This window comes from Melanotaenia boesemani, chromosome 3 (genome assembly GCF_017639745.1).
Source record: "Melanotaenia boesemani isolate fMelBoe1 chromosome 3, fMelBoe1.pri, whole genome shotgun sequence".
Lineage (NCBI taxonomy): Eukaryota > Metazoa > Chordata > Actinopteri > Atheriniformes > Melanotaeniidae > Melanotaenia > Melanotaenia boesemani.
This window is the reverse complement of record NC_055684.1, coordinates 39,991,942-40,014,849: the sequence shown is the minus strand read 5'-3', so window position 1 is coordinate 40,014,849 and position 22,908 is coordinate 39,991,942. Positions and strand designations below refer to the sequence as shown.

Genomic DNA, 22,908 nt, shown 5'->3' with positions numbered 1-22,908 from the left:
AGGCTTGAAGCTGCTGTGATCTACATAAACGTTGATCTACCAAACTGTAATGATTGACTGTGAGGACCCGGAAATTCAACCACACACACGAGTAGGAATACAAAGAAACCAGATTTACTGAGCAAAGGGGCAAGAGTATGGTAAGACTTCAAGAAGCTGTCTAGTCCTGGAGGGGGAAGGATGGGAGCTGAAAAAGTCCAAAATCCAGAGTCAAGGTCAGAAGGCAGGCAATGGTCAGAACACTGAGGCAGATGGGGTACTTATCCAAGACGATAGGCGAGGCTCGGGGTCCAGGAACAAAGCATGGGTCAAAATCCAGAAATCCAAGAAACCAGGCAAGAGGAATCCGACAAGGGCAATGCAAGAGGGGTAATCCAAGGACGAAAACAGTAGGCAGTCTGGAGACAACTGAATGCTGGATCTCAGCTTGGCAAGGTGCTGTTGCTGATAATCTGGCAGAGAAGGAGAGACTGAAGAGAGATTAAGTAGTGCAGAAAAACCAAGCAGCAATTTGGGAAACCCAGGTGGGCTGAATTGGACTGGTTAGCCTGTCAGAGCAGGAACTATGGCAGAGGCAGAGTATCAATGAAACCCAGGTGACCTAAATCTACTGATGGGCCCAGGCAGCGCAGAGAACATGACCCAAACAGGAATTTTACTTTTAAAAAATGACATGTAAGGAAGGATACGAAATATCTGACTCTGAAAATTTCAGAAATTGGCTCTACAAGCTGTCAGTGAAGGATATTTCTAGTTTATTGGTCCACATCTAGTTCCATTCAACTGTTTTCAGATTTTAAGACGCTTATTACCTCAGCCTGGAGGCAGAAGGGCTAGCTTCTTTAAAAAAGTTGTGCTAATATGCATTTGGCTTCCTTCATTAGAGCACACTCTGGGTGTAAACATGCAGCATTACTGGAGGAAGACTGAGAGAAGGAAACTGCACACTAGATGTCAAGTTAGATGTTTGGTAATGCATGTATGCCAAATATGTTGCACAGTTGTATTTAGAAAGAGATGCATCAGCATTTCAAACTTTCTTATACATGATGATAGGTTTTTATTCAAAGTGACTTTTTAGTTTCACACCATAGAAGTAAAAGTATATGTAACGTGCAGCATACAGAATGTATCCAAGTGATTACACAAATGTCAGGAATACTATTGATGTTTCTCAGTAAACACTCAGGAACTGACGGCTGAAAGTGTCTGAAGTGATCCTGGAATTTGCCCTGAAGTCATTCATGTTTATACAGCTATGCACTCTGCAGGGGACAAAGACAAGTTGCAGGATTTTTTAATCTTCTTAAACCAAATAAATAGCTGTTAAAGACAAAGTGAGGTAGGCTAAGACAGACACACACTTTGATACAAATACAAACAAATTTCATACAAACAGTGTGAGTTTAAATTTAACGACAAAATAAAATGGTAATGAGTGCTGGGAGAGTAAAGTCATTCAGTTTGAGCCCACGGAGATAAGCAACAAACAAACTGGGCTGGAAATGGTTCATCAATTTGTCTTTGGTGTTATGTATTAAAGACTAATCAGAGAATTTAAACACAGGATTTAAGTCAGTGGAAACAAATCATGCGTAAATATTCCCACAATTTCTCCTGAAGAAATGTGTTGCTGCACAACCTCAATCAGCTGAAACTGCCTCCAAACCTACTGACTGCGTAACTGCAGGCCTGGGTTTGGTTTCATGCTGTTGTGAGAACACTTTCAGCTCTGAGCCCAGTCTAACCAGTTTTCAAAACAGCTCAGTGAGATGATTACACCAGGACTATTTATCTAACTCTGAAAGGAGGAAAAAACTTCCACCGGCTGCACAACTGTTTAAAATGACCAGTAATTCATTAACAGAGTTTTTGATCTTTGTGTTGATTGTTGTAAAATTATGTAATTTTGTACAGATTACTTAGTCTGCTTTCTATAAGTTGTAGTTCAAAAATGTAATTTCTCAAACAAAATATAAACCCACATTTTCTGGTACCCTCATGAGATGATCGTCTTCATTGGTGCAAAAAAGGAGTCACATTTTCAGCCAGCAAAGCAGGTGTTGCCTTACAATTACACAAAACACATGTGATGGCACGTGATGAGAAATTAGAGGGAAATGCTCCTCCCTTGCCTCTGTGGCATCCTCTAAATACTCTTCTGTATATAAAGCCATTCCAGGCAGTAATCGCAAGAGAAAAGAAAGAGGAAAAAAAAACCTTACACGGTCTCCTCATACCCGCAGCTTTCAGTCATCAGAGCTAGAATGGGAAAAGTTCATCAGGGTGATTACGATGGAAAAGAAAAAAAGACCGCAGAGTTCAGTTTAGTGCGGGTCAAAGGGACATGGAAGAGCAAACTGGGGAAGAAGGTCAATAAGGCTGCAGTTGACTGTGTCTCAGCTGCAAAAATGTAAGTAAAACTTTATCTTCATACTCAGAAAATACAGCTGGATAGCTCAGTTGGCAGGGCAACTGTCCCAAGTGGGAAACCTGAGTTTGAATCCCACAGTGGACACATTAACACCTTCCAGCTGGGTCCTTGAGCGAGACCCTTAACACCACTGCCGACCTAAGCTTAGGTGTAAGACGCTTTGGAGAAAAGCATCTGCTAAATGACTATAACATATATTAATATTATAATTTAAATTACAAATAAAAATAAGAGAGTGATCATTTATTTTTATTTGCAGACATATGTGAGTTTTATTCATTTATCCAAAGAAAATGTGACTGTGGTTCTCAAGACCTGAAAGCTTTAAATGGAATAGTTACCAAACAGGAACTGTCTGCAGAGTCAATACGCAGAAAGCATACAAACGTTTCACAATATCTGCTTCATGCATGATGAAGGCAGGTTTAAAATGAACTGACGCTAAAAAGTCACAATAAAAACTCATGCAAAAGTATGACTTAGAGAAAAGTTTTCTAAATGAAATGGATAGAAATGTGCTGGCTTCGAAATTCTAATTAAAGTCAGATAATGAATGGCTGTCAGAGAAAGCCGGGGACTTCCAGACCATACCCATCCTGGAGAACAGTTTATGTGTAAATACCAGATGCAAACAAAAGTATAAAAAAAACTCAAAACTCTAGTTAATTTAATTTAGATCTTAGCCACTCACCTTAGCATAGAGTCACCTGTATGACTCTACCGGACACTGCTATGTCCCATAAAGTTGTGATAATGACTGAACAAGAGATAGAAACCTTCCAAAAGTTTAATTAAAATGTGTGTGTTTGTGACTCATCAGCAAAATGCAGTCCTGGAGACGCATACGATAGCTGGAAGAATGGGTGTGGGTTTTTCAGTGAATCTTCTGGTTAGAAACACACTGAAGAGTAGTCTAGATTTCCTTTCCAGGAATTGCACACACACCAGGGAATTCAAGTGTTACCTTATAAGTTTTCAGAAGTACAAATGTATTTCTGCGAACCTGAAATTCAAGATTCAGTAGCATATAATTCATCTAAATGCATTTCTTATCGCTGCAGTGCAACCATGGCTCCAGTTCACTTTAGTCATTCATTACTGAATATTAATAATTAATCCATTCATTTTAATAGCTTATGATATGGATCAAATTTTCCTACTCATGCATCACACGGACTTGTGCTGTTGAGGTAGTTCTTAGAAATCCTGCTGCTTGCATCTCAACAACCTTTCTGGTGACTCGGAGGAAGAATACTACATGCTTGTGCTGCATCCAGCTGTAAGCAGCCATCAACGTTAATTTAGAAAAACTAGAAAACAGCATTTCATATGTAAGCTTGATGAGACAGTGCATGTGAGGCTGCTTGGTGACGGAGGCTGATCAGTGTTTTCAGCCCAGCAGCGGATGCCAGAGGATGGGAGGGGATGCTTCACCACTGCTGACTCACATTTACTTCCTTGTGTTAGGGGCTGTGCGTTGGAAACTTGGAGATAATTTAGCATATATTCACATATTTGGAGAGTGAATAAAGATCCTGTGATGAGGAAAAAAGATCACCTCTTATTCGATGCATATGGCCACTCCTTTTTAAAGACAAAGACCTAAAGGTTGCTGCTGGGTTCATAGTGAGGCGAGACATGGAGGTGAGGAGCTAGGGGTGGGGTGTTACATAAGCTACAGGATATGACAGAAAAAACCCATTATCATATAATTCTAATTTTGAATGGAGGGGGGGTCATTCATTCAAGCTGCCGTGACTTGGTCTTAGAGGGATCCAAACTGCCTCAAGTTGCCCTCAGATTATTTCTCTGGTGCCTCTTTAGGATCACAGAAAGCTTACCATCATGGTTATGCAAACCAGGAAATTTCACTCATTCCATCCCATGTTTGTTATGTGAGCCGTCCACTTCGACCTGCAACCTTTCACCTTTGTGCTGGTCATTGTTTACACTCTGCAAACAGAAGAGAGGCTTGCTCTGAGCCCCCGCTCAAGAACAAATAACCAGGGATCTCAAACATAAGCTAGGCCGAATTTGGTTAAACATTCAATCTAATAAATCACTTTAAATAAAAAACTGTTTTTGAAGTTAGAAAAACTTGTTTTTTTTTAAACCTTATTTACCTTTTAACTGATTATGAGAAATGATCATTTATAGCCGTGTTTCCCAATCCAGGTCCTTAAATGAATGACTCGTTAACAGGCTGCAAAGAACTGGATGAGGAGGTTCATTAATTTCAATCTGGTGTGTTGGAGTAGGAACACGTCTAAGACATGCAGGGCAGGGGGTCCCGAGGACCTGGATTGGGAAACACTGCTTTATAGTAAATAAATTCATGATGTGTCTTGTGCTGCAGCTATGAAAGCATCACAGAACAGGGCACCTCTTGGACCGTGGTCAGCCCCATCACCTTTACCTACAAGGTGACCGAGACTTGTGGCTTGCTGGATCCAAGCAACGACACCCTCCTGCTGGGCCACATCACAGACCTGCAGCAACTAGAGGACATTAAACAATCTAACAAGCCAATCAGGCGATTCGTAGTGATTGACCAGGAAGTCTACCAGATCTACGGTCCCAAGCTAGCTGAATACTTAGAGGCTAACGATGTGGTCTACAAGATCCTGGCCCTTCCAACCACCGAGGAGAACAAATCCATGGAAACAGCCCTGAAGATCCTTGATGAGATCAACAACTTTGCCCTCGACCGCCGCACAGAGCCCATCATCGCCATCGGTGGGGGAGTGTGTCTCGACATTGTGGGACTGGCTGCTTCACTTTACCGGAGGCGCACCCCTTACATCAGGGTCCCAACCACGCTTCTTTCCTACATTGATGCCAGTGTAGGGGCGAAGACCGGGGTTAACTTTGCAAACTGCAAGAACAAGCTGGGTACCTACATTCCACCTGTTGCTGCCCTGCTCGACCTGTCATTCATACAAACTGTTCCTCGAAGACACATCTCCAATGGGCTAGCAGAGATGCTAAAGGTAGAGTTCTTGCACATACAAGGCTGATGAAATGCTAAGAAACAAAGAACTTGTCCCATTTAAGCCTACCAGAGTGGTTTAGAAAGTTTTTTTCTAGGCTCAAACCTTCTTTAAATGTTGGCCTTGTATCTTCTGCCCATTTGCAGATGGCTTTGATGAAGCACAGGGGCCTCTTCGAGCTTCTGGAGGAACATGGCTGTATGCTGTTAGACACTAAATTCCAAGCAGACAACACTGTATATGGGCACAGCAGGTTAAAGGCGGCATCACAGGCAACACGTATAGCCATCACTACCATGCTGGAGGAGTTGGCCCCAAACCTCTGGGAGGACGACCTTAACAGACTTGTTGACTTTGGCCACCTTATAAGTCCGGCATTAGAGATGGTAAGTTATCCATCACAGCAGGTGTGCCTACCAGCTTCCTGTGAAACAAACCTCATACAACCTCATTTTTCCATGTCCCATTCAGAAAGTTCTTCCATCTCTGCTGCACGGCGAGGCAGTGAACATCGATATGTCTTACATGGTATACGTGTCCCAGGAGAGTGGTCTATTGACAGAAGAAGAGAAGAAAAGGATCATCAGCTGCATGGTGGGCCTGGAGCTCCCTGTCTGGCATGAGGAGTTTACAATGGAGCTGATACAGAAATCCCTTCAGGACAGGCTGAAACATTCGGGGGGTCTGGTCCGAATGCCTCTACCTGTTGGTCTTGGGGAAGCTGGTAAAAATCATAACTGATTGCACCAAAAAAAGGTTTTGTGCTTATGTTCAGTAGAACCTCAAACATGCTGTCTTTGCTCTCCTTTCTTTGCAGACATTTTTAACAACACATCATACGACATCCTGCACAGAGCTTACACGAAGTGGTGTGAAGAGCTGAGCGTTTCCTCTGACAGCACCTGCGACGTCTAGTCCTCCTTCATCTGCCACAGTGCAATTTTAAAAGAATTCTGTTTATATTTAGCTAACTGCATCTAGTATAAGGGGTTGCATGGTTCACATGGATGGGGAAAACTGTTGTAGTTACAGGCTGAACTAAAAAATGCTCATATGGTATTTTCAGGAGTACAGCCGCCGAGCCCAGGAAGGTGGCAGCTGTATTTACACTGGCAGTATTTCCAGAGAAAAGCTTGTGGTTGGATAGAAAAGCCTGATTTCTGGAAAAAATCTGTCAGCTTGAGTTCTTATGATGATTTCTCTGTGAATGGTGGTTAAAACGGTGCTAATACCATCTTTATTTTACATGGTTGCCAAACAGATTGAATATATTTTTTAATAGTTCAGAACCTGCTGAACTGGTTTTTAATCATGAAAATGCATCAGCAGCAAGCAGGTAGGTGAGACACGGCTCGCTTGCTGCATGCTTCTTACTTACGACTGTCAAATATGCTGAGTGTACTCTATTAAAGATTTTTATTGATGATCATGAAGTGTGTGTTTTTAATAAAATGACAACTGCTTTTTTAACATTTAGTACATCCACACACTAATAAAATGTAATTTAACACGACAAACTATAAAAATGAAAACATATGTTGAGTTTCAACGACAAACTTGATACATTTAAGAACATAAACACTTCCCCGTTTCTCATTAAAAGGTAAATGTGTAATGAGCGACAGCCTTTAGCAGTCAGAGGGCTCTCAATTTGGAGAATCAGATGCTTTCATGGTAGTTGAGCTCAAGCTAACCAAAACAGAGCTAAATGAATCAATTAGGAGCAACACTGGATTTTTAAACCATATCACTTCTTCATCGGACATTTTTCTGCAACAGCGTCTGCAGCATGTTGTGGCAACGTGACAAACTGTCTGATGAATAATTCAGTAAAACAGGCAAGAAAACGTAAACTTCTCAAACCCCATTACAAATAATAAAAACAACCCAAAATTCCTTTTTAAAACAACAGATCTTTTAACAACCAGATTTGAACAAGTCCTCCATGCCTTCCTCAAGCGCTCTGTGAGGACTTTGCAGACCACTTTAGAAGTGAAATCAGTGCTATCAGATCCAGTCTTTTATCTCAACAACATGTTGATTTTAACAGATCTGAAGCTTTGATTTTAAGCTTTGAAAGATGCTTGGTCCAATTTTCTCCCAACTAAAACCACAACCTGCCTTTTAGACCCAATTCCCACATCACTTTTAAAAACATTTTATGCTTTCTTTCAGCTGGACACATAGAGTGTGTCTCAAACCGCGCACTTATATGAGTGCACTGGAAGGTAGTGTGTAGTGCGCACTAAGCACTACCTTCTGTAGTGACACTATCGTGGGTAAGTCCTGATCCAAATTGAGCACTAACGTTTTGCACTTACCGGTAGTGACGTACCAGCTTAGCAGTGCCGCTCCGTTAATATACCTTTATTTTCTCCAAAATCCAAAATCACGTCAACATACGTGTTTGCATGTCATACTTTTATGCTATTAAACGCCTTTTAAAAGGCCTCATTAGTGAAACAAAGAACCGTGGCCTCCACTGTATTAATCTATCTCAGTAGATAACAATAGAAACCATCAGCACACGTTTATGTGTCTTTGCATGTCTCCCACATACCTTTTAGTATAAAGTCCATTTTAAAACACTAAAAAAACAGCTTTTAAATAAGCAAAGATATCTTAACTGAATTAAAGTACTTTACATTATACATGTGTTTTAATTGGTGTTTACACTGATACGTTCACGTCTGGCAACAGGAAACCGATTTTACTAGAAACCATCATTTAAAATATGAAATGCAGTAATAAAGACGCTAAAACAGGGATGCAGAAAACATTTTATTTAAACTTTTTATAAAAACATTTCTCTTTTGCCGCCACCTCATCTCCACAGCAGTGTCCTAGCCTGCACGTGGTAAATGCCTCAGTGCCACTGCTGGCTCAGTAGTTTGATGCCACAGTGGCCTACGGTGAACACAGAATGGCAGGTTATATAAAAGCAAACATTATTATTATTATTAAAGTGATGTACAATCAGCTACGGCTTCGTCAGCGGTACCATGGAAACGGGCCGGTTCTCTAAACCAGCGGTGTTTCTTAATCAGTTTTCAGATCAAGGACCATTTCGTTTACGCCAGAGACCCCGCAGTGCTTCATCTGGAGGTTCAACAATCATGAATAAACATACGGAACATATAGTATTAATCATTTTTAACTCTTATAGCCCATCTACATCCGCGAAATCGGCTATAAAACTGCTAACATTTACGTTGCTAACTCTACTGCAGCCTCCAACAAATGATCAGATCCATAACTGTCATCAGGGATAGAAGAGATAAGAAGCATGCTGCAGTTTATATTAGAATTATGATCAAATATCTTCGTACTTACAACAGTAGAAAACACCCTCCCCCTGCATCGGTACCGCTGAGTCGGTGGCTGCCAGCTCTGAAAAACTGGTTGAAAGTCCCTCCCCTTCCGCTACGTCAGCAAGATGGCGTCCGTTTAGTGCGTGTAGTGTCCATCGTTTCGCACTAGATTTTTGGCCGAGTTTAGGGCAGCATCCGGGTACTTTCAGTGCACTGAGTTTTTACTGAAATTTCTGTGTCAGCGCACTAAGCACTTAAATGTAGTGTTCGAAGTATAGAAGTGCGCGGTTTGGGACACACCCATAGTAAATGACTCTCTTCAGACGGGTGTTTTCCCTGCAGCCTTTAAAACAGCAGTGGTGAGGCTCCTTCTGAAGAAGAGTCATTTAGATCCAAACATTCTTGATAATTACTGACCTGTATCCAACTTACCGTTTTTAAGTAAAATGACAGAAAAAGCTGTTTTTATTCAACTTCATGAGTTTTTGAATAAACACACGATTTTAGAAAAATATCAGTCTGGTTTAAGGACAAACCACAGTACCAAAACGCCCTTCTAAAGATTATTAATGACCCCAGATTTAACTTTGACTTACAGAAACTGTCTGTCCTGGTTCTACTGGATCTTAGTGCCGCCTTTGATACAGTAGATCACCAGATTTTATTAGACAGACTCAGAAGTCTCGTGGGCCTCTTAGGTACTGTTCTTAAATGGTTTTACTCCTATCTCACAGATCAAAAATTCTTTGTAAGTATGGAAACCTGCTCCTCAAGAATCCATGAAGTCAAGTGTGGGGTTCCCCAAGGATCGATTTTAAGGATCGATTTTAGGCCCAATACTTAATTTGTACATGGGGATGTCATCAGGAGACACGGCATTGACTACCACAAGTATGCTGATGACACAAAGCTTTACATTGCTGTCTCCTCATGACCTGAGCCAGTTAACGTCCTTTTAAACTGGATTTTGGATATAAAGTCATGAATGGCAGAGAACTTCTTACAGCTCAATCAGGACAAAACTCAAGTTTTAATTATCGGTCCTGAAGACAAGAGAGAGATCACTTTAACAAAACTACATAATTTCAATCCCTCTGTGTGAAAAACCTAGGTGTTCTTTTCGACTCTGAGCTGGATTTTATTCCAAACATCAGAAATGTCACAAAGACAGAATTTTATCATCTTAAAAACATCAGCAGAGTCCGCTGGTCTTCCCAGAAAGTCCATTTCTAACCTGCAACTACTCCAGAACTCAGCAGCAGAGTTCTGATGAGGACCAGAGGGAACAGTTCACACCAGGTTTGAAATCGCTGCATTAGCTCCCTGTGTGTTTCAGGATTGATTTTAAGGTTCTTTTAGTAGTTTATAAATGTCTTAATGATCTTGGGCCTCTTATTTATCTGACTTGCTTTTAAATTATGAACGGACCCTGAGGTACTCTGGTACCGGACACTTAGTTGTTCCAAGGGTGAGGACCAAGGCATACAGCGAGATTATATAATCTTTGTTTCAACTCCAGTGTTTTCCTCATGGGGATCTTCCACGCTGGGGGTTTTGCCTGCTTAGTCTGGGGGTTGTTGCTGCGGTGATCGCCCTTGTCTGGGTGGCTGGGGCCCCGCAGTGCAGCCCTATGACTGTGGTGTGGTGTGGTCCACGGTCTGCCCTGATTGGGGTGGTTGCTGTGGGAGCGGCAACTGTAGGACATGGGTGGACTGGCTCCTGGTGTGGATGGATCCCCATGAGATTGTTTCCTCACAGCGGCATCAAGACAGATGTTTATCACTTTTAGTGTTTTGTACATGCGTGTGACTGTGTGAAAGATTTTAATGAGTGTTTTTTTTTTTTATTATTGTTATGTAATTCTATCTGATGTATGTAAAGGCTTGTTTTATTTTTAATATGCATGAATGAAATAGGCTTGAACTTTCATGTAAAGCACTTTGTGTTACCTTTAGCATGAAAAGCGCTTTATAAATAAAGTTGAATTTCATTTGATGTAGACTACAGCTTAAAGCTAGATTTATACTTGTGTGACATCTGCATACTGTAGGGTCAGTTTAGCTGATGGTGGTGACATGTGCTCTTGGACTTGAGTATAGTCGTGTTGCAGTTTCTCTCCTGCGGTTACCTCACAAATTCAGCAAGACACTCCAGAAATCCAGAAAAACGTAATCCCAAACCGACCAGTCACAAGTAAGTACTGCCGTGTAATCGTGCTGCAAGCAGGGGTGCAAACCCGGTCTGGAAGAGTTGCATCAAGCCTCCATGGACCCACACGGAGCAAACAGCAGTGACGCCGTAACCGACCTCACGCAGACGCTGACGAGTATAACTCAAGATTAAGAGCAATCTAACTGCTGTACAGCCCGCAAGGCAGTGACTTCACATGAGCACAACACCACTTTACAACTAAGAAAGACAAAAAAGAAAAAGAAGGAACATCACTTTAATATCTTGAAGCTCAGAACATCACCAAAGACCCCACACACCCCCACCATGGTCTGTTCCACCTGCTGCCCCCTGGGAAGAAGTTCTGCCAGGGTCTGCAGCACTTTCATTTTCCTGCCATTGGACTCGGTAAATCGGCCATCCTCCTCTTTTCTGCCCGCTCCTGTATTATACTTCACTGGACTATCATCTCAATGTTACTGTACAACATTATTTATTTCATATTAAAAAACACGCAAAAATGCTTTAGTTCATGTTTTTACACTGTACATATTTTTCTTTTTTCTATTTTAGTATCTTGTTATATTTCATGTTGTTCCAGTTCGAGGCAAGTTAATGCACCAAAATTTCTTTCTCAACATGCACTAACCCAGTGGTTCCCAAACTTGTTCTGCAGGGCCTCCCTGCCCCAAGTGGGTTCATACTGTCAGATGCTGACATTTTGAGACTTTAGACACACTGAGGTCTCTCTTCATTACCCACCAATATACTGGTCAGGCCCAGGACAAGATAGGTCTCGTCATATTTTCTTGTTGATTCATCATAGTTTTTTTATTGACACTTTCACAAATTTCTCCATGTTTTGCTAGAAGTGTGTTAGTCTAGGGGTGAAAGGGTAGTAACACACAGTGGAATCAGGATACTTATAATAAAACTAATTTATCTACAACACTAAAATAAAATATACAATGTAAACCAAACAGGAAATAAGGAATTCAGTATACACAAAAGAAAAGAAGTGTCCCCAAAAAATGTAACTCAAGGTGTCCTGCACACAGGTTTAAAGCTCCTACTGGCGATTAACAGTTACCCAAAAGAACCCAAAAAAGAAAGACAGCTGGGGTAACGTACCGCATCTTACAAAATACAACCAAAAAGTTTTCAGCCAACCAAAAAGACTACTAGTCACTGTAATTAGTCTACAACAGCCAACAATACCCACACAGGGTAGCACACAGCAATACAGCTAAGAGTTCAGTCCCAAGTGGCAAACTGTCTCAAAGGTACACAGCTGCCTTAAATGATGACAGTCCACAGTATATGAAGGCAACGAGTCATCCTGAATGGCCAGGCACCAATAGGTCCGAAACAGCTGGCGACCAATCCCAATGGAGGAGGGCGGATCCAAAGTCACAAGTCCCATAGCCAATTGTTTGGAAGCACTGACACAGTCATATTTGCATAAACTGCTTCAGGCTGAGAGGCCGGGGGCCGTAACACTCCTTCCCTTAAAACATGGACTCCCATCCATGTTCTATTCTACAGCTCCTTCAAATACTGAAAAAGAAAACATTTATTTCAACAAACAGTTTAAACTTGACACAGGGCATTGGCGAACAAATTATCGGACCCTTTTTATGCTTGATTTCTAAGTTGTACTCTTGCACAAAGAGAGCCCAACGCATCAACCTCTGATTGTGGTTGTACATGTGTGCAAGGAATGTCAACGGATTATGATCTGTGAACACCAGGGTGGGCGCAGGAGTAGATCCACGTATATATTGAGGTGTTGTAGTGCAAATAACAACGTTAGCGTCTCCTTTTCAATGGTGGCATAATGTAGCTGATGCACATATTAAAAGATATTACAAGAGTGATATAAAAGCTTTTATTTATTTATTTATTTATTTATTTATTTGAGAGCATAGTAGGGCAGCAGTTGGCGCATCGTGGGACCTGGTTGTGACCAAGGCCCCATCATCCTCCCTGTGCTATGGCAGAGGAGCTGCAAGTTATCCGGGCGAGGGTCCAGCAGTAGGAGCAGGACACTGCACGCGCTGGGTTTAGTGCATGTGAAGCTGCAGAAGCTGGATCAAGTACTCGCAGGGTGTCGGAGAACAATGGGACAATTGATCGTATCATCTATCTGCCCAGGGAGCAGAAATGTCCCATCTTCAGAGGAACTCATGGTATTGGGGTTGAGGAGTGGGAAGAGGAGGTCCGCGCCAGCATGCGAATCAAGCATGTTGGGCCCACAGATCAAGCTGTCTTCCTCTTTGATCATCTCGAAGGTGAGGCACGGGATGAGATTAAATATAGACCAGTAGACCAAAAGGACCACGAACTGTATGGTTGTCAGGACTTATATGTTTCCTTACAGAAAGATTTTTTTTTCGAGGAGACAATTAGATGGTGAAACTTTGCAGGAATTTTCTCACTCGTTTTGCTTAATGGACAAAGTTAAAGCTAATTCGCCCCATGCCATAGCAAACTCTGATATTCTGCTGCAAGACCAGTTTACCCAGAATTTACATAATTCTGATCTGCGTAGGGAGTTAAAGCACTATGTTCGTGAAAATCCTGTATGTACTCTTTTGGATGTTAGAGCTGAGGCAATTACATGGGAGCGTGAATGTGGGATAGGAAACAAAAATGTTGTACCTTCATTTTGTGCAGTACAGAGTGCCACTGTACCTCCTCAGGTTGTTCTACTGCTTCACAACTTGCCACTCTGATTGAACAGATCACTAAAGCCCTGGCGGCTATACAGTAGTCTCCCATGCCCAGGTCTTCTAGTTCCAGTAGCATAATTTTCATAGGTGTCAGCAACCCGGCCACATTGCCCATCACTGCGCTGTCCACTATAGGTCTCCACGTCCAAGTAGCTCCTCTCAGATGCGAGCCAGCATTAGCCCTCTGTTGTCGGAAAACTAACCCCCCCCCCAATGTTAGGAGCCAGACATTAGGAGGAGTTGGTCCAGGTTCATTGGGTCCGAAAATGGATGAAGAATCAAGGGAGAGTTTAACTGCGCCTTGCCCCCAGGTTACTGTCAAATTATCTGGGGTGCCTGTCATGTGTGTTCTTGATGCAGGTTCTATGGTTTCCACTATTTCTGAGAGCTTTTTCAGAGAACATTTACCAGATTAGCTGAAGGCGTGTCATCGGTTGGAGTTGAGGGCTGCCAATGGTTTAAGTATCCCTTATCTATTACCTTGAGCCGGATGTATCTCACCTGTGGATACAACCAGGTTCCAGTGGAGGAAAGTGACCGGCCGGAGACCACTTTCTGCATGTCGTTTGGCCTCCTCAAATTTAACCGCATGCCATTTGGGTTGTGCAATGCCCCAAGGACATTTCAGTGGCTGATGGAGAGGATGTTCACTTATCAAGTCCTCAAGTCCAACTTTCTGTTCTATCCAGCTGTTCTATCATATAGTATCTCCAATCATGTAATGTTGTCACGCTTCAGCAGACTGGACCCAGAAAAGTCAGAGACCCAAGGATCGGTGTAAAGAAAGTTTTTATTGGGATAATAGACTGTAGTCTGGCTGGAAGCGTCTGGTTCCTTTCTGGCACCTTGTCGGAGGAAGTGAAGGGGTCCACGCGGCAGCTTTCTCTGGGAGAGAGGACAGGAGCAGCCAGAAGGATTCCCACCACGAATCTGTCAAACAGCTGAACTTAGAGAAAGTTAGAATGGGACCAGGTTGTTGGTTGCTTTGTAAGAGCTCCAGATAGATCCTTCCAAAAGGTAATCCAGAGGGGTCCTTCCAGAAACAGAGGTTAGGTCCGTAATCCAAAATCCAAATCCTAGAGACAATCCAAAGAGTCAGAGTTCCAGAATAATCCAAATGACAGAGCAGAATTACCAGACTGGGGCAGGCAGAATCAGAATATCCAGGTCAGAAACAGGTCGAAGGTCAAAACAGGCAGGCAGGCAGAAGAACAGGGCTGGAAACGTGCAGGGAATAAACCAAGACGATATGGCAGAGAGAAGTTGTCACACACAGGTATATAAAGGGCATAGCACAGGTGGAGCGCATTAGCAATCAGAGCAGAGCTAGAGGGAGGATGCCTTCAGGAGTAGCTGGCAGCATCTGCTTTGGCTGCTCTTGTGTCTGTTCGGACATGCATGATGTTTTAGCAGAGCAGCTTGCTAATCGTTTGCCTGCCTTGATTATTTGATTAAAACAAAAGTGAAATTAAGTAAAATCCAGAGTTTTCTTCAGAAATATGAGCTAATATGGAGCAAAGTGAGCTAACTTATATGAACAAAGTTTAGGAGAGACAACAAGCTGATGTTCAACAACTTTCCATCAGATGAGCTAACTGACCACCTCGCCTCTGAAACAACTGGGTGACGTACTGTCCACCCCTCTGTTCTCTCTCCAGTCTCAGCTTTTTCTTTTCTTTTTAAACTTCCCTATTTTTGGAGCATCCTGCCGTCTTACCATCCACTCGCTTTCTGTCTGTTGCGCTGCTCCGCAGCTGAAGGAGCAGGTGGACTGAACCATTTAAGTGAAATATAGAGGGGGGGAAGGTGTTCAGAAATGTTTCCAAAACAAAGAAACTTAGTGATACTATTGCATTGTAACTAAAATGTTTGTGTGACTGTAGGTTTATCATTGCGTATTAGATAATTTTGTTAGTATTACAATTGCACTAGGGGACCTTCTGGGCCCCCTGTCAGTCATGGGCCCCGAGAATCCTTCCCCTTTACCCCCCCTTTTCGGCGCCCCAGCCTGTATGCCACACCACACCTCCCGAGTGTTGTTGCTGGACAGGTGGGACTCTATGCGCATCCTGTGGTCCGCCTTGGCTCTTTTTATGCCTCTTTTCAGGTCAGCTCGAGCAGCACTATACAGTGTTCTGTCCCCTGACCTGAAGGCAGCGTCCCGGGCTCTGAGGAGTGCGCAGACCTGGCTGGTCATCCAGGGTTTCTGGTTAGGGAAAGCCCTGATGGTTTTGTCCACAGTCACATTCCCGATGCAGAACTGAATATAGTCCAGTACCGTTCCTGTGAGTGTCTCCAGCTCCTGTTGTTCAAACATGTCCCAGTCTGTCTGTTGGAAACAGTCTTGGAGTTTGGCGAGGGCATCTTCAGGCCAGGTTGTTACAGTTTTTGTGGTGGGCCTGTTCCTACGTCTGAGGGGGGTGTAGGCTGAGGGAAGCAGGAGGGAAAGATGGTCTGACTGTCCAAGGTGGGGGAGGAGTACAGTCCTGTATGCATGCTTGATGTTAGTGTAGACATGATCCAGGGTGTTCTCCCCCCTTGTAGCACACTTAACATGCTGGTAGAACTTCAGGAGTACAGTCTCTAAGTTGGCCTTATTAAAGTCCCCTGCAATAATGTGAACATCGTTGGGATGGGCCCGCTGTTTTTCGTTTATGGTGTTTAGCAAGAGAGAGAGCGCCGTGTTTACACTGACGTCGGGTGGAATATACACAGCTGTGACGATAACAACAGTCAGCTCTCTCTGCAGAAAAAAAGGCCGACATCTAACAGACATGTACTCTATGTCCGGACAACAGTGTTGGCCTATGATTGTCCCGTTGTTACACCAGTTGTCATGCACATAGATACAGAGCCCCCCTCCTCTGCTCTTACCAGAGTCCTCAGTCCTGTCCCAGCGTAGCAGAGTTCGGCCTGCGAGCTGCACGCTAGCATCGGGTATGTCCAGGCGAAGCCAGGTTTCAGTGATAATCAGTACACAACAATCCTGGACATAGCGGTTTCCAGCGAGTAGTAATTCCAGGTCGCCCGTTTTATGTACCAGGGATCTGGCGTTGGAGAGATACAGGGGTGGCTTGTGAGGTTGTTTTCTTAGCCGTAGCATAACGCCGGACCAGCAGCCCCGCTTCTGCTTCCTCTCCCTCCTCCGTCTGCACCGCCTTCCAGGCCCGATGACAATCCACGGAGAGTCCGGTGGTCTCGCTATGTCGTCTGGAATGTTGTGCGTGTGGTGAAAGTCACTCGAAATAGATATCTGGTGTTGGTTTCCGATATCCAAAAGCATCTGGCGGGTGTACGGGATGTTCGCATGACCAGTTGTGCACAAAAGAAAGAAAAACGACAGAAAAAGGAAGAGAAAAGAGCACTGGAATGGGGAGCCGTTAGCCGCTGCATCCATGCTCGCCACCATTATGGCTGTGGGTTTTCCGACCTGATGCGCAGCCGTGAAGGCATCGCAGGTTGTATTTCTGCTTCCGCTCCTCTGCTTAGGCTCATCAGGAAGAGTATAAACAGGTGCGGTTGGTAGACAGTCTTCCTCTACCTTTGGCTGTGTTGGCAGCGTTACGGCATGTGTCGTCACGAGCTGGTCACCATGGTTTGTTTGCTGGAGCCAGGTGGGCTGGATTCAATGGGTCACGGTTTTTCCCCAAGGCTTGCTGGTGAAGGTAAATGCTAGCATGATATTGTAGGATGCATATTATGTATACACCAGGCTAATGTGTATTCTTCCACACTAGACTTCCACACTAGACTGTCCTGCTGGTGTTTCCAGGGTGGTGTTCGAGTAGAGCTACGTTGCTCAGGACGGAGCTATGGATAAGTCTGTAGGAGATAATGGCTGGCTTACTGGTTAGCATGTATTTTGGCTAACTCTGTGTTCTCTCTGTGAAACAGATTGCCTCTGCTCCCTATTGTGCTCTCAGTTAGTCTCGATTTTGCCCTCATTTATCTTATGCGCTCTGCCTTTGTTTTCATTGCTCCCTACCTAGTTTCAACCCTCCCATTAAGGTCACTTTAATTGTCTGCACAATGCGTTTTTAGGGTTTGGTAATTTGGGATTTATTTTGTTGGCTTAGTTTTGTTATTATTTTAATAACCTTTGGTTTGTTTGGTTATTATTTTTGGTTGCAGTGGGTTTTGTGTTAATGCCAAATTACTCAAACATGTTTTATTGTTGTGTTGTTTTATAAATTGTTTTATAAAGTACAGCTAATTTTCTTTTTTTTTTTTTTTTTTTTAACTTGTCCTGTTCAGCATCATAGGAAGCAAAATGATAATCTGTTTGCTGTATCGTGCTGAACAAATTTGCTCTGCCAAGGGGAGGCCTATGGGTAAGGCTCCTCTTGATAATCTGATTCATTTATTTATTTATTTACTTTGAATCACGGAATCTATGTAATCTTGCTGAACCTGACCGGAGGGGACAGAAAAAGATGGAAAATAGCAAAAAGAGCAAAAGGGAAAGAAGAAAGGAGACAAAAAGATCACAGACAGAAGGAAACGACCCTTCAATCCACACCATCACCAGACAACAAACTGTTACACCTGTACATGAACACACCAGAAAATTTCCTACAACTTTTACAAAAGCAGAAACACACACACAGAAAAAACAGGGCTGCTAGTCATTAAGAGTTTTTAAATAATAACCAAATCAAAAAGACATAACAGCGACCAGATACTAACTCACAGGAAAAATAAAAAAATAAAAAATAATAATTATCGCTTAGTATTAAAACCCACTGGACAACTCAGTGACTGTGTCAGCATGCAGAACATGAGAAACAAGGAGTGATCAGTGAGGAAGAGTGGTGAGTGAGATCATGCAAATGCGACCACGCCTCCACGGAGGCCAGAGACAGACCAAGGCCTGGGCCGAGCCCTCAGCAGCAGACCCGGAGCACCAACCCAAGCCACCCCACCACAAAGACGACTCCAGCCCCACCCGAAGGGCGGCAGAGGAGAGCCCCAGCAAGAGCCCCCCACGGTCCCGGGGCACAGACCCCAGTGGGCCAAGATCAGGAGCCGCCGGCCCCGCCAGGGACCCGCCACCCAGGGCAGCCCAAGCGAAGTGCCCAGGGCCCCAGGAGCCCAGAGGCAGCCGCCCCACCCCCCAAAGGCAGAGGGCCCGCAACATGCCTAGGAGGACCAGGCCCCCCAGACAGCCACCCGGCGCAGGCCAGCACACACCCCGATGTTCCAGCCGCACACCCCGTGAACCAGGGTGCTATCGGCCCCCTCCCCCCACTCCCCACCTACCTCAATCTGCACCCCACATAACCCCACACTCACACCCTCCCCCACAACCACCCACCACCACACAGCCACGCCACACACAACCCACCCACCATGCCCCGTGGGGGACACCCCAGGCGGACCAGCGGACAGCGAGCCCCAAGCACCCCCCTTGACCCAACCCCCACAGAGCCAGCAGCCCACCAGCGCAGCCACCCCGGAACCCGGCCCCGGGGCAACCACCCCCCTCCCCCCCGCCCGCCCCCAGCCACACACAGGGGGAGCAGGGGTGTGAGAGGACCCCAATACCCTCTCCCTCCCCGCTCCTGACTGTTTATGTAGTGTGTGTTGTGTGCAATTAAAATTGAGGGGCAGTGACTGCAATGAGCCCGCCATGCACCGCATGCCATGCCCCCCAGGTGTTGTTTGTGTGTTGTGTTTCTTGTGTTTTGGTGTCTCGGTGCAATTAAAACTGAGAGGCGAGTCGCCACGGGGTACATCCAAGGAGACCACTGAATGGTCTCCTCCGTTCCACCCCGCATGGCTTCACGCCTCCCAACTCCCTACGTGTGTGTGTGTGAGACAGAGAGAGTGGGAAGTAAGAGGAGTCCGGGGATGTACGTCCAGAGGGAAGCAAACTTCCCTCCGGATGATGAGCCTTTAGTGGCATTAGGCACCCCTGCTCCCCAGGAGGCCCCCCAGGGCAAGACAGGCCAGGAGAGGCCGCCCCCCCACGACCGGGCCACCCAGGGAGCACAGCCAGTGAGCCATCACCCACCCCAGAAAATACCCACCCTCCCACACCCCTAATGAGAGGATGGGGACAGCGGCAGACCCACGGCCCACCACCCCCAGGCCCACCCAGGTCCCCCCCCACAAGTGCACTTAACCCCGCCCCAACCACACACAGAAACACATGCACACACCTATTTCCTTGCACACTCCTGCTCATCCTAATTCATATACGCCCTCTCAGCCCCACCCAAAAAATATAAACACTCACACAGCATCCAGCCCTCCCACTCTCACTCCCCAGACACACCCCCACTCATTCTAACACATGCATACACACACAAACATACCCCCCCCATCCACACAAACATCATTCAAAGTATAGACACACACAACATACAAGCATCCCTGTCTCACACCCCAGCACCTCCCCCTATAATCCCCTGAATCCCACTCAGCCCTCCTTCAAACCCCCACACCCCCCCTGCCCCCGGGCCATACCCTGGGTCCCAGGGTGTCAACCAAACACCAGGGCATTCACCAACCCACACCACGGCAGCATATCCGGGCAGGCCCAGACCCCTGGCACATACGGAGCCCACCACCCCGGAGGGAGGAGGACCACCCCCGGGCACCAGAGCCCAGAACCCCAGCCCAGCCCGCCCCGGAATAGCGCGGCCGCCCGGCCCAGGACCGACGCCCACCAACCCAGGCACCACCAGTGGCCTCACCCCCCGCCACGAGGCGACTCCAACCTCTGGCCCCCACAGCTCCCGACGGGGCCAGATCCAGAGCCACCCCCACCGCAGAGCAGCCCGGTCCAGCACTACGGGCAATAGTGATGCGCGGGTCGGGTTTTTTTCTGACCCGCGGGTCCCGCTCTTTTAAAAAAATTGGACCGCACCAAACCGCCCCGCACCTCCGCTTCTATTTTTTTAACCCGACCCGACCCGCCCCGCCCCATTAAAACACATGTTATGATATTGACGAATGCTTTTATTTAGTCTGAGAAAGGTGCATATGGTCTCCTAAATTGGCACTGGAAACTGGCAACACAAAATGTATTTTCATTTGAACGTTAAGCCTATAAACATAAATAGGCAAATAAATAAAGTGTTTTAAAGCGTTTAAGTGTTATAAAGCACATAGCCAATGCTGCTGTTGTTGTCTGCACTGATTACCTCGTTGAACCTGTCCCAAACCTGTGATTTAGCCATTTGACCCTCTTTCTTCTTTTCAAGGACGTAAACTCCCGAACGAATGCTATTCAACACTTCTTCTTCCATCTTTTGTTGCTTGTCTGCTTGGCGCTTTCTGCACGTAGCCTGCGTAGCCTACTACGCACCTACGTGGACATTACGTTACAAAACGTGACCTGTGTTTAAATAACTGATAAATATTTTGTCTTACATATTATAGTAACAAAATGTAGACACTGATTAAGGTCTTTATTTTCAGTTTGACAAAAAATAAAATTAATAGATAGAACTAGATATTTCAGAATAGTAAACCACACCAAACCGCCCCGCAGTGAAGCGAAAATTCTTTGACCCGCCCCAACCCGACCCGCGGGTAACCCGCGGGACCCGCAGGTTAGGAGGTGGCCCGCGCATCACTAACGGGCAACCACAAAGAACCCGCAACCACCAGTCACTCCCGGCCATTTCTCAAACCCCCATAGCAACGAGGTCACAGTCCTTCACCTACACTAAGTGATGGAACTAAGCACAGGGGACCAGAAGGAATGAGATTCAGCCAAATAGTTCTTTGAGGAGGCAGACATTGTCTCACTACTGATGTGGTCAACTAAGAGATTCCTAAACTGCTGAATACACCGATTATTTTTGTTTTTCCAGTTCACAAGGATAGTTTTCTTTGCGATGCACAATGCTGTGCGTATCATGTGTGCAGAGTTAATTGCCATATTAATATCACCCAAGTCACCTAGTAGACATAGTGCAGGGATTGTAGGAATATTACATTTAAACCATGTTGACATGTCCACACATACCTGAAGCCAGAACCTGCGGACAGGTGTGCAGGACCACAAGGCATGGAGATAGTTGTCTGGTGTGTTTTCATTGCAGTGTGTGCAGATGTTTGATTGTGACAGACCCATCCTGAACATCCTTTGTCCTGTATAATGAGTTCTATGCAGAATTTTGAATTGTATTAGTTGCATATTTGAATTTTTAGTCATTTTAAAGGTGTTTAAACATATTTGTGACCATTTATCTTTATTAAAGTTACTGGATAAATCACCCTCCCATTTTGAAGTTGGAAGACAGATTGAGTCTTCTAGTTTAGATAATAGTCTATATGTTTTTGATAATAGCTTTGGGGCATTGAGATTCATGAATTCTGCCACCCTGATAGGTAGCTGTAAGTTTAATTGATTAATGGTATATTTTTTACATATAATAGATTTAAGCTGGTGATATTCTAAAAGTGTTTTGCTACTGATTCCATATTGTGAAGTGAGAATATTAAATGATACGAAGTTTCCATTTTCTATTATATGTTCTAACTGTTTTATTCCTTTATTTTTCCATTGAGTAAAATTGATAAGCTTTTTGTTTTGCAGGATGTCAGGGTTGTTCCAGAGGGGTGTAAACTTACATGGAAAAAGTGAGGATTTGGTTATTTTTAGGAAATCCCACCAAGCCACTAAGGAGGAACTGATATTGATGCTTTTAAAACACTTATGTGTTTTCATGGTTGAGCTGATGAATGGCAGATCAGAGATAAACACATCCTCACACAATGCTTGCTCTACATCTAACCATGATTCATCCAGACTGCTAGGTTTAAGCCATTTGGAGATATACTGCAGCTTGTTAGCTAAGAAAACATGATTAAAGTTGGGTAGCTCCAATCCGCCTCTATCTTTAGTCTGTTGTAAAGTCTTTAGACTGATACGTGATGGCTTATTTTTCCATAAAAATTTAGATATATGTGAGTCCAGTGACTTAAACCAACTGGAGGATGGTTTAGTGGGTATCATTGAAAACAGGTAGTTTACTTTAGATAGAACCATCATTTTAACTGTGGCAACCCTCCCCATGAGTGATATGGGTAAGCGCCTCCACCGTGAGAGATCATCCTCTATTGCTTTAAGTAGCTGGACATAATTTAGCTTTGTTAGTTCTGATAACCTGGGGGAAATGTTTATGCCTAGATATCTAATGTTTCCAGACTGTATTGTAGTATTGGGTGTGTTTTGTAGGTCACAGTTGATGGGCATAATAATAGTCTTAGACCAGTTAATAGAGTATTCAGATATTGATGAGAATGTGTTAATAAGT

General features: G+C 44.4%; 1 protein-coding gene across 1 annotated transcript; it reads left to right on the top strand.

Moving 5' to 3' along the window:
- Positions 1-2,149: 2,149 nt before the first annotated feature.
- On the top strand, positions 2,150-6,848 carry eevs (2-epi-5-epi-valiolone synthase). Its single transcript, XM_041981487.1, has 5 exons — positions 2,150-2,413; positions 4,791-5,424; positions 5,571-5,810; positions 5,896-6,148; positions 6,242-6,848. Exons 1-5 carry the CDS (start codon positions 2,268-2,270, stop codon positions 6,337-6,339), a joined length of 1,371 nt encoding a protein of 456 aa, XP_041837421.1. The 5' UTR covers positions 2,150-2,267; the 3' UTR covers positions 6,340-6,848.
- Positions 6,849-22,908: the final 16,060 nt, after the last annotated feature.